Genomic DNA, 12077 nt, shown 5'->3' with positions numbered 1-12077 from the left:
AGAGAAGAACCAGGCCTGGCCTGCCAGGGGAGAGCGATAGGAGGACGTTCGCTGGAGAACCGTCCTAGAAGACGTTAACAGTGCAGTGGGCCCTTCGAGAACAGGTCGCCACTCAAGTGGCTCCGTATCTTAGGGTAAGGGATGGAAGAGCTGCAGGGTGGGTGCACGGGGGCAGGGGGCAGAGAGCAAGTGCTTCAGGCTGGCTTGTGAGCAGGGACCATCAGGGTGGACTTGCCAAGACCGGGTAGAGGAAGTGGCTGAAGGACTCGGGCCAGTATGACATGATCAGATGTGCTTGTAGGGTCTTCAGTGTAAGACTCCAGATGGTGAGGTTAGGAAGGAAGTGGGGAGCTGTAAGGGCCCCCAAAGAATCAGTGAGGGCAGCAGGTGGCGGCAGAGGCAGAACGGAAGGAGCCTGTCACCTGTTAACTTTTATGCAATGTCCCAACAGCCTGAGAGCCCAGGCTTCGGTGCCTCTCACCGGATCTTAAATCCAGACCATCCTTTCGCTTAGACAGAAAATGAGGATGACACAGCCCGACTCCTGGGGTCACTGTGAGGACACAAGCCTACGTCTGTGAAGAGTCTGGCTCACTGTGAGGGCTTCATGTTTGCATGGCTGCTAGTTTGTTTGTTTGTTTGTTTATTTATTTATTTATTTGCTTTGAGAGAGGAGGAGGAACCCAAGAGAAACTGGAAACTTAGAGCATATTGGAAGGCACTAAAAGTGCCAGAGAACGGAGGAGGAACAGGCTGGTCCAGGGTGGCCTGAGGGGGGCAGTCGAGGAGCTGACGTTAAATTTACTGGGTTTGGAGTAGTGAGAAAGGGCAGCATGTTCAGGGAAGAAAAAGGGTCATGGGAGATTTGGACGTGATTATAGAGAGCAAGCAAAGATGCAGTGGATGGGGCTGGCGCTGTGGCACAGTGGGTTAACGCCCTGGCCTGAAGCACGGGCATCCCATATGGGCGCTGGTTTGAGACCCAGCTGCTCCACTTCCAGTCCAGCTCTCTGCTGTGGCCTGGGATAGCAGTAGAAGTAGTAGAAGATGGCCCAAGTCCTTGGGCCCCTGCACCCACATGGGAGACCTGGAGGAAGCTCCTGGCTCCTGGCTTTGGATCGGCACAGCTCTGGCCATTGCGCCATCTGGGGAGTGAACCAGAGGATGGAAGATCTCTCTCTCTCTCTCTCTCTCTGCCTCTCCTCTCTCTGTGTAACTCTTTCAAATAAAAAAATAAATCTTAAAAAAAAAAAGATGTAGTGGATAGAAACCACCGATGGATCCCGGTTCCCAGCTGTCGCACCCTGGTTCCCAGGAAGCCGGAGAGGACACGACCAAAGGGTCAGCTGCACAGGGGTTTCTGTCCATCTGTGGGACACCAGGTGGAGAAAAGGAAGGCAGGGACAGATATCTTAGTTTTTTTGTAAACTCTGAGGCAACTCCCTCATCCTCAGAGTGTTTTGGGGAACGCAGACCTGGGAACCGAAGAAATTAGGACAGCTTGGAGCAGGCAAATGGGGAGGTGATGTTGTGAAGCCAACTCAGAACCAATGAGAAACTCCGGTGCGGGAGAGCATGCCCCCGTGACTGCAGTGCACTTAGCACAGTCTGGGGGTGTCCTCCAGCAACGCCTGCAGTGTTAGCAACACTACGAAGACCGCTGCTGTCTGTGGCTGCCCCTGCTGCCAGCCAGTCACTGCCGCACGCGGGCTTGTGCAGGTAGCTTCCTTCCCAGGGAGCCTGGTGAGGCGTTTGCTTTTGGGAAGTCTCTGGTTAAGAAGCTCTGATGTTATCTGCCATTGACTGTCTGTCACTCATAGCAGTGTGTACAATGAGGGCAAGGAGGAGTCTGTGCAAGCTACGCTAACTTGTCCTGTTTCAGGTAAGGAGGCGGAAGCTGGGCCGGCACGATGCTTGTTCCTCTAAGTTGGATCGTGCTCCCTAATCCTACTGCTACAAAGTCCATCAATGGGAAGGGAGGATGAGGCTCTTGAGGCATCCACTTGCCATGGTTAAGGTTAGAAACAGCGTTTCTCTTCAGTAAGGATACCGGTGTTCTAGCTAAGTCCTACCAGGACCCCGTATCACGGATCTCCTCGGGGAAAGTTCCTAGGGCAGCTGCCCTTACCCCGACTCACAATGCTGGTGCAGGACACAGTGAGAGCACTTTGCATCCAGTATTTCTTCCGTCTTAGGAGTAAGACTGCCCTGCTTTTCCCAAAAGGCAAAGCACGAAAAAGAAGTTAACAGCTTCCCTAAAGTCTCGCAACTGGGTAGTAGGCTGTCCCGCATTGTGGGGATCAGTTTGTCCTCTGAGAAACAAAATTGGAAGAATAAAACCCAAATGCCCTACAAAGTTGAATGGGAGGGCACAGCTGTCTCGGCAGGGCACCTGTCCTCAGCCGTACTCTGTCCTGGGTAATTTCCTAGCACGAGGCCATGGTGGTACACACAGAGTCCTGGCCATGATACTGACGCAGTAACAACTACAATTATTTTCAGTGATTAACATTTCTATTGTGTCTGGACACATTCTTGAAAGCAATCCCATTACTATTTATTTTCTAACTCAACCTTATCTCTTTTTAATATCGATTTTCTTTTTATCCCTTTTTATAATTCTTTTGATCACTTTGGCTTCCCTTGAGATGTTGATTTCCTTTTTCGTCCCAACTGGTCCTTTTTAGTCGCTTCTACAAAGCTTTCAATCCGTGTTTTCCACATAATATTTACTTTGCCTTCCTTTGCAGTGCCCACAAAGGAAAACATGTCAGGTTTTACTGCTGGAATCGCAGACTGTGGAGCAGGAGCAGTCCTCTGAGGCTGCTCTGCCTGAGCCCGCTGTGTTGCGAGGGGGGACGCTTCCGTGCGACATGTTTTCATTTGTTAACCTCTGTACCGTGGCTTTGTCTTTGCTCATTTTCTGAGAAGACCGCGTCTGTCATTAGTTATATGGAACTCTACCAGTTACCCAGGGCTCAGTACTTTCATCGCCGAAACGACCAGGGGACTCACCATTAATAACAGCGCCTGTCTTCCCTCCCGCCCCTCCCCTCGTTCATTCTCCGAGGACCATGGGGAGAGGCCCATGGAGACATCTGCTGAAAAATGCATGGATAAGGACCAAAACATCACAACTATTTCAATATTTGTTTTCTTCCTTTCTCTTTCTTAATGGTTTCTTTTATCAACCTAGTGTTACTTTCATTAGGTACCAAACTGTCTTTGACATATTTTTAAAAGGTTCCTAAGTATTGCTATTTTTTCCTAAGCTTTTCTAACAGTTTTGGTGAGCTTTGATGGTTTTCCAAAGCTGCAGAAAGTTTAGGTTGCTATGGACAGTTGGCTTGTGCACTGATGAATGAACTTCCATTGTGCAGTAATCGTGACACAGAAAAGTGAAAAGAGTGTATTGCCAAGCTAGGAAAGTAATGCCCTCTCTTCTATCACTCATTTTTAATATAAAAGAAACTATTTTGCTATGCTAGCTATTCTATCATAGCTAATATTTTTTGAGCATTTCTCTATGTTAGGCATTTTGCTGAGGGCTTTATGTGCATATGATTGAATTCTAATTACTAAGCCTAACTATATAATTCTAACACTTAGTTCAAACTATTCTGTAAGTACCATTACTATCTCAATTTTATGTATAAGGAAACTGAAAAAAAAATTACAAACTTTTCTGAAATCCAAGTCTGTTTGACCCCAGGGTCAGAATTTTTAACTGACTCTATTCTGTATACAGAGAAACAAGTATGCAGAATAATAACTCTCAGATTCATTTTAAACACTCACTAGCATGGTAACATGGTCAGTAAAAGCAAGTCAGTAAATCTAAGACCTGCTAATCAGATAAGCAGGTTGTTGTAAGAAAGTTGAATTTTCAAGGCTAGGTTGCTCTTGGTTTCAAGCTAAATTTCCACCATTCAGGTGCAGTAGCACACACCCACAAAAGACAGACCAATACCCATGCTAGTATTTTTGCCTTTTTTTTAAAAAAAAGAATTTTTATTTTAGAGATAGAGACAGAGACAGAGACAGAGACATAGAGAGAGAGAGAGAGAGAGAGAGAGAGAGAGAGATATCATTCCTATCCCCTGCTTCATTCCTCAAATGTCTGGGCTGGGCCAGAGCTAAGGCCAGGAGTCAAAAGCTCAATTCAGGTCTCCCACTGGAGGGCAGAGACCCAGCTACCTGAGCCATCACCATTGCCTCCCAGGGTCTGCATGAGCAAGAAGCTGGAGTCATGAGTGGAGTGCTTTCATGTGAGACATGGTATCTTACCCACGAGGCCAAACATCAGCCCCAGATTTTTGTCTTTTGATGCTCAAGTTAGTTTTAGATTCACTGAATTGGCAATGAAAAACTGAAACATACACACACACACACACACACACACACACATACACAGAGAGGGAGATGTTGCTAATTTTAAGTAGAAAGGAAGTAGAAAGGAATAAAACATAGGAAAAGAAAATGGAACTCAACAGCATATAGAACAGCAGGTCTTCGTTCAAACTCTTTGTGTATCTGACCACTTTGTGTGTGTATGTGTGTGCTCCTTATAAGTTCCCTGACCAAAACAAGTACTAGGAATTTAAATGCAGTTGAAGTAGGTTAGTACCATGGGAAAAGCATGGGCTAACACTTCTGGAAATGTCACATGGAAATGGGTTTCAATTTTAGGTGTCTACCTGCCATCTGATTTTCAGTAAGTTATTTACTAAAATTTGATTTCAGGCAAATTACTAAACTCAACTTTCCTAAGCATGGGTCCTCATCAGCAAATAGCAGTAAAAATGCATATTATCACAGTCTCTCCCGTTGGATGTACATGACACGCCAGATGCACAGTCCTTAGCTCAGTGCTCAGCACAGTGAGGGAGGCGCTCAGTAAATGCTGGTAGCTTTCACTCCTCCAATAAAATCCTCAAGAGCCATGGGGTCTTTCAGCATGAAAACAGAGTGAAAAACACCTTTTACATTTCCTCCATTTGCAAAAAGATCCCCCAATTTTAATGCAATATGTTGTAGCTATACAACCATTACCTTGGAGTGTGATTATAGCTATTTGCTATGCCTGTGTTTATCACAGAATGGGCATATCTGACAGTGGCTCGAGGACGTTAAAAACATGACAGCACCTCAGTAAAGGCAGAAAAGAAGGATCTCAACACCACAGGTCCTTGCAAAGTCCCATCTACTCCATGCTGAAAATTCTTAACTTCGGTTCTCCTGGTTGGGACATCCCTGTCCCCTTGGCACGCGCACCTCCTTCAGCAATCCCTGGGGTGGCTGCTCTGTGCTGTGTGTTTTCAGTCTCTGACAGGACTTCGGCACCTGCTGAGCCTGATGCGATGGGTGAGTCTGATAATCATTTCTGCCGGGAGTATGAGCAAGCAAACAGCCACTGAAAGGCAAATGCCCTTTCTAAGGTGACATAACAAGCTATTTACAAAAAGAACTTCAAAATGGCTTGTACTCTCAGACTTACCAATTAAGTAAAATTTTCTCAGTGACTTAATGGCTCCAGGCTTCACTCTTCAGAAATCACAGCCTCAAGCTTGGGAAAACGCTTCCAATTACATCAATCTATAAGTTTTTATCGACTGGTTACAATCATCCCAGTGCTGTAGCAGCCAAGTGCCTAATGGGAGGCCTAAAAACACCTACTGCTCTGACACCACTCTGGACTTAATCAGCCACCTAAGCCCTTTTTTTTTGTGGGAACTCCGTGCCATCACTTGGTCCTTGCAATCCAGCGTATACCTCCCCTACCAGGTGCTATCAGTATTTGTAATCTTCCTTTACTCCTGTTGTCCCACCAACTCTTGTTTTTGTGTTAATGTGTCCATATTGTACATTATTGCTTCTCTTACAAAGAACGCCCTCACGGATCCCTGTTAATGAGCCATACTTTAGGACTCATGTCAAACCCCATCTTTTTTTTTTTTTTTTTTGACAGGCAGAGTGGACAGTGAGAGAGAGAGAGACAGAGAGAAAGGTCTTCCTTTGCCGTTGGTTCACCCTCCAATGGCCGCCGCGGCCGGTGTGCTGCGGCTGGCGCACCACGCTGATCCAATGGCAGGAGCCAGGTGCTTCTTCTGGTCTCCCATGCGGGTGCAGGGCCCAAGCACCTGGGCCATCCTCCACTGCACTCCCAGGCCACAGCAGAGAGCTGGCCTGGAAGAGGGGCAACCGGGACAGAATCCGGTGCCTCGACCAGGACTAGAACCCGGTGTGCCACAGGCGGAGGATTAGCCTATTGAGCCATGGCGCCGGCCTCTACTGTCCTCTTTGGAAGTGCTTTCTTCTTCTTTGAATTGACCATAGTTTGCTTACTGTGGCCCCAGAGAACACCAGGTGTAAGTGCACACATCAATAAACTCATGTAGCATTGGAATCATCTCTTATTTGAGGCACCCACTATGGTCACTTAAGTATTACCTGTTGAATGTATAATACTGGTGTGTATAATACTGGTGGAAAAAGCTACAGTTGAGGTGAGATTTTAAGAAACTCTTTCTCTCTTCCCCCTTTCTCTCTCTCACTGTCATTTGGCCTTTTAAATAAATAAAAATAAATAAATGGACTTTAAAAAAAAGAATAAGGAAAATGGAGGACATGGAGAGCAATTTGGGCACGGGAACAGCCTAAAGAAGAGCCTTGAATAGGAAGGCAGGAGGCTGTTCTAGGAAACAGCAAAGATTCAACTTTACCCTAAGGTTTAGCCAGCATGAGTGCCAGCAGCGACTCATGCGATCGGAACAGATTTGAAATTAGCCCCTCCAGATGAACTTTATTCTGTATACTCTGGCTAACCATTCAAGATTTCTAAGTAAGAGAGTGACTGTCAGAAATGTGAGGTTTTGGAACCAATTTGAAACACATAAAAGATGTTGGCCGAGAAATGGAGTTAACAGTAAAATATTCACTGTTACAGTCTAGGAAGAAAAGAGGCAACAAGAGTCTATAATAGGGAAGTGACTTTGGAAGCAGAAAAAATATTGTAGACATAGGATCCAGATGTTTAGACATATTGATGATGGAAAGGATTCCAGTCTGAGTAACTCTGAGGATGGTGGTTCCATTAAACAAAAGTAAAGATATAGGAGAGGAAGAGGAGGTGTTTGGGGAAAAGATCAATCACTTTGGATATCTTGAACGCAAGGTATTATTAAGACAATCAAGTAAAGATATCTATATAATAAGCGAAAAATAGTGCCGGACTCACATAAAACATTGGAATGGAAGGTCTAGACTTGAAAATCATCAGGATGAAGTGGGCAGCTCAAGCCAGTAGAATGGAGGGGGTTCCCTAAGCACAGATGTGGGTAGGTGAGATGCAGGCCAAGGACAGGTCTTTTGGAAATGTCTATGATTTGAAGGTGTCAGGAGTGAGACCAGTGGTGAGAGAGACAGGAGAAAATCCTGAACAGTTTAGTGGCACAGTAGCCCAGTAAAGAGTATGGTTCCTTATATAGGAAATTAATGACAGTAAGAGATACCAAACCACTTACCTGGTTGAAAAGATGAAGGTTAGAAGCATAAAACTCAGCTGAATAGAAAATACTGATGAAAAGAAGAAGAGATTGAATCCAGATTAGCAGTATAAAAGCAATATATTTGATGTATTCACTGGTATGCTTAGTTTTATCTAAACCTTATGAGAACTCAAATAGAAGAACAAATGAATAAAGCAAACAAATATACATTGCTAAACCAATACAATTATTTAAATTCATGTGACCCAACTTGTTTTTTTTTTTTTTTTTTTTTTTTACAGGCAGAGTGGACAGTGAGAAAGAGAGACAGAGAGAAAGGTCTTCCTTTGCCATTGGTTCACCCTCCAATGGCTGCTGCAGCCAGCGCGCTACAGCTGGCGCATCGCGCTAATCCGATGGCAGGAGCCAGGTGCTTATCCTGGTCTCCCATGCGGGTGCAGGGCCCAAACACTTGGGCCATCCTCCACTGCACTCTCTGGCCACAGCAGAGAGCTGGCCTGGAAAAGGGGCAACCAGGACAGAATCCGGCGCCCCAACAGGGACTAGAACCCGGTGTGCCGGAGCCGCAAGGCGGAGGATTAGCCTAGTGAGCCGCGGCGCCAGCCCCAACTTGTTCTTATTGATGATATCATCAGATACAATCTATGATGTCTTCTACCCTGAAAAATCTGAAACTCTCTTCAGTTTAAGATTTGGTTATTAAATGTGTTCAACTCTGGGGCCAGCGCTGTGGCATAGCAGGTAAGGCTGCTGCCTGCAGCACTGGCATCCCCATACGGGTGCCGTTTTGGGTCCCAGCTGCTCCTCTTCTGATCCAGCTATCTGCTATGGCCTGGGAAAGCAGTAGGAGATGGCCCAAGTGCTTGGGCCTGCATCTACGTGGGAGACCCGGAGAAGGCTCCTGTCTCCTGGTTTCAGATTGGCCCAGCTCCGACTGTTGCAGCCATTTGGAGAGTGAATCAGCGAAGGAAGACCTTTCTCTCTGCCTCTGCCTCTCTGTAATTCTGCCTTTCAAATAAATAAATAATCTTTAAACAATTAAATTTGTTCAACTTAGAACTATATTTACTATATATAAATACTATATATACATGAATTATACTATGAATATTCATAGCAAATAACACAAATGCAGTAGCATATAATATAGTCATCAGAACATCTTCATTTTAATAATGAGATTCTTTGATATTAATATAATAATAAAAGTTGTCTTTAGCATTATAAGAGAACAAAAATGTTGACTTCGGAGCCTTCCCAGTTGCCTGCATTTTATACTCGCCTGCATCTCAAGATGAAATGATACTACTTTGGGTCTGTGGTATTTGAAAAAAAGTTAACTATTCACATTTTAATCGATGCAGCCAAATTTTATACTTATAAAATAATACTATTATATTCTATAAAACTTACTTTTAAATAACATTAAGGGTAAGATCAGTTTAAAGATGTAATAAATTAAACTGGTGATGAAGTGCTCAATCCATCACATTTGAATTTGATGGATAGTATGGCTTCTCTCATCTGACATCAGCTATTGTAAATCAGGAAAACAAAAGAGATTACGATCACCAGAGTATAATGGATGTCTTTTTACAGAACATGTATACATGTTGCCAAGTAAATAAAAATAAAGCTGTGTATTAATTAACATTAGGGATGAATTTAGCGAACATGAGTTGCAGCACACTGCTCCTGGGGAGTTGGAGGGCAGCCGGGATGTCCCATCTCCCACTTACTTATGAACAGGATGAGAACCAGGCTGAATTTATCCAGGTCGATGTTCGGGTTCGAGAACGTGTCACAGAACGTGGTATAGATGATCATGAGGAGCACACTGCTGCTGATGGCACCGAAAGGGGGCTTCTTCCTCTCCAGCCAATCCTTGATGTATCTTCGGACAATCTGAAACACAGAGATCAACAGGTTGCCTCTTTTCAGCGATGTAGGGAGTTGGATTGGGCATCACAAAGTGATTCTGACAGCAGAAAGACATAAAGGAAAGAGAATAATTTGGATGATGGCCACAGTGGATTTCAAAACCTTCCTGCCACACCGCTCTTCTTCTGGGGAATTTAGCATTTGTAGTGCAACTTCCACTGGGCGTCCATAATGAGAGTATATTTTCAACTGCATTCAAATCCATCCTTAATCATGCCAAATGCTCTTTGCTAGCTGTCACTGAGACATGCCCATTAAGCCTCCCCAAAGTTTATCTCCTCTGCTGATCCTAATGGATGTGTGTAATTATCACAGTCCCCTTTGCCTCGACAGACAATTCCAAGTGCAACTTTGGGAATCTTAAAAATCTGACATCTTCAAGAATTTCAAGACGGTAGATAATCGAAAGTGATCCATGGAACATATTAATATTTAAAATGCTAGCAATGCACCAGAAGTTTTTAATTAAATTATAACTCATGCTTGAAAAGCAAAAGTGCATGTGTTGTGGGAGTTTAAATAATTCAAACTCTGAATATCTAGAGTTTTAGTGAATCCAAAGACAAATGCCATTTGCATGCTTTTAGAATTCCAGAATTAACACTTAAAAATGAATAAACCTGTCCTAACTGTCCTACAAAGGGATTAGTGAAATAGAAAGTTATAGAGCAATCCTTTCTTATTTAAAAATCAAATCAGATATTGAAAATTAGGACAGCCTGAATATTGGTGATAACTTTCTATTGGACATAAAAGTGAGCCACTCTCCTTAAAACCTCGTTTCACTTTTGAAAGAAGCTGTACAAGCCATTATGAGGATGATAGTTGAGACATATTATGTTTTGAGTCACTCATTATCCTGCATAATTGAACATGAGATTTCACAACAGGCTGAATTACCATGGATCCATTAGCAATAATGAGGTCAAGAAACTTCTTCTGATAAGGCTGCTGGGGTTCTGTCATCATCTGCTCTGTCACTGAAAAGGCTTAATTCACAGTGGAGCCTATCTTTACAAGACACTCAAGAACAAAATAAACTACTGTACTATCAATGGAACCTCCGTACAAATGGCTACTGCATCAACTTCCACCATTCTTAAGGAGTCACTGAGTGAAACAGGGTAAACAAAGGGAGTCTTTGGCAGAAAATGGAGCAGGTGACACAAGGTACAGACACAAAACCGTGAAAGTTGGGTGGAGTGGGAATGAAGGGGGGATGTGTTATATACAGATAAATAATGGTTACTTTTTTTTTTTAAGGAGTTCTCTCTTGTAAAAGTTACAACTGGATTTAGGAAAGATTTTTGGTTTGTTTGTATTAGTGATCCCAGCTCATAGTAATCTATCTCGTGTTCATTTCTTTCTTTAAAGTTAAAATGCAGTGAAGTATGGAGAAATAAGAGCAGCTGCTTCACACAGCACTATAGACTGGCACATTAGGGCACATATTTTACGTAGCAGTGCTAGAGGTTATCCACATGGCTCCATGTCCAGATACGAGGGTACTTCAAAAAGTTTATGGGAAACAATGAAAGCTATGTTTGGGTGTAAAAATTTTTGAAGTCTATGCAGTTTTTTCACAATATACATTTTCCATGAACATTTTGCAGATCCCTTGCACATGCATATATTTCAATTTTTTGCATGAAAATAAACTTATCTTTTGATTCCACTTTCAAAGAACTTTTTTTTTTTTTTTTTTTTTTTTTTTTGACAGGCAGAGTGGACAGTGAGAGAGAGAGACAGAGAGAAAGGTCTTCCTTTTCCGTTGGTTCACCCTCCAATGGCCGCCGCGGCCGGCGCGCTGCGGCCGGCGCGCTGCGGCCGGCGCACCGCGCTGATCCAATGGCAGGAGCCAGGAGCCAGGTGCTTTTCCTGGTCTCCCATGGGGTGCAGGGCCCAAGCACCTGGGCCATCCTCCACTGCACTCCCTGGCCACAGCAGAGGGCTGGCCTGGAAGAGGGGCAACCGGGACAGAATCCGGCGCCCCGACTGGGACTAGAACCCGGTGTGCCGGCGCCGCTAGGCGGAGGATTAGCCTAGTGAGCCGCGGCGCCGGCACAAAGAACTTTTTGAAGTATACTTCTATGTCTCCATGGGGGCAGCTGGTTATTAGAAGGCTACAAAGGGACTTCCCTTAAAGGATCAGTTCATGATCTATTTTGTTTGGTAGTATAAAACTGATGGCTGCCCAAATTCAATACAAACTCAACTCCTTTAGGAAATAAAATAAATGGAAATTATATGGCATTACTGAAATCAAGGCTGTCCTTCGATCTTGTTTTAAAATGCAATGTTAAAGATGTAAAAGATCTCTCTCTGCAACAGGCCAAGATCCCAATTTCAACAGTGAAATTTTCCTCCTCTCCTGCTACCATTGTCCCTCTCCAAAACAGTAAACAAATAAATATGAATGGGGTTACCAGATAAAGCCATTCAGAGGCCAAGACCAAGCTCTAATCATCAATCAATTCTATACGCAGTAATTTGATTTAGGAAACCTAACAATCTCTTTCTCCATTACAAAGTACCCAGAGTCTCACAGTAGAGCAGAATTGCTTTAGTATGGCTCAAAACGAAGGCTTCTGAGTCCAGAATGTCCCTAGTTAATATGCCTATCTTCTA

General features: G+C 43.9%; 1 protein-coding gene across 3 annotated transcripts in view; it reads right to left on the bottom strand.

Annotated features, from left to right (window-relative positions):
* Positions 1-12077, bottom strand: part of SLC10A7 (solute carrier family 10 member 7) — a 290033-nt gene that overhangs the window by 32097 nt on the left and 245859 nt on the right. For all 3 annotated transcript variants that reach the window (XR_011378229.2, XR_011378233.2, XM_002716919.6), the window contains 2 exons: positions 9248-9413; positions 7524-7575 (listed from right to left, as the gene is read on the bottom strand). Coding sequence is in view for 1 of the 3 variants with exons in the window: in XM_002716919.6 (XP_002716965.1) it covers positions 7524-7575; positions 9248-9413 (218 nt within the window). In the remaining 2 variants the exon portion in view is untranslated. The remainder of the gene's footprint in view (positions 1-7523; positions 7576-9247; positions 9414-12077) is intronic.

This window comes from Oryctolagus cuniculus, chromosome 8 (genome assembly GCF_051225735.1).
Source record: "Oryctolagus cuniculus isolate XC-2025 breed Fujian yellow rabbit chromosome 8, ASM5122573v1, whole genome shotgun sequence".
Lineage (NCBI taxonomy): Eukaryota > Metazoa > Chordata > Mammalia > Lagomorpha > Leporidae > Oryctolagus > Oryctolagus cuniculus.
This window is presented reverse-complemented; position numbering and strand designations above follow the sequence as displayed.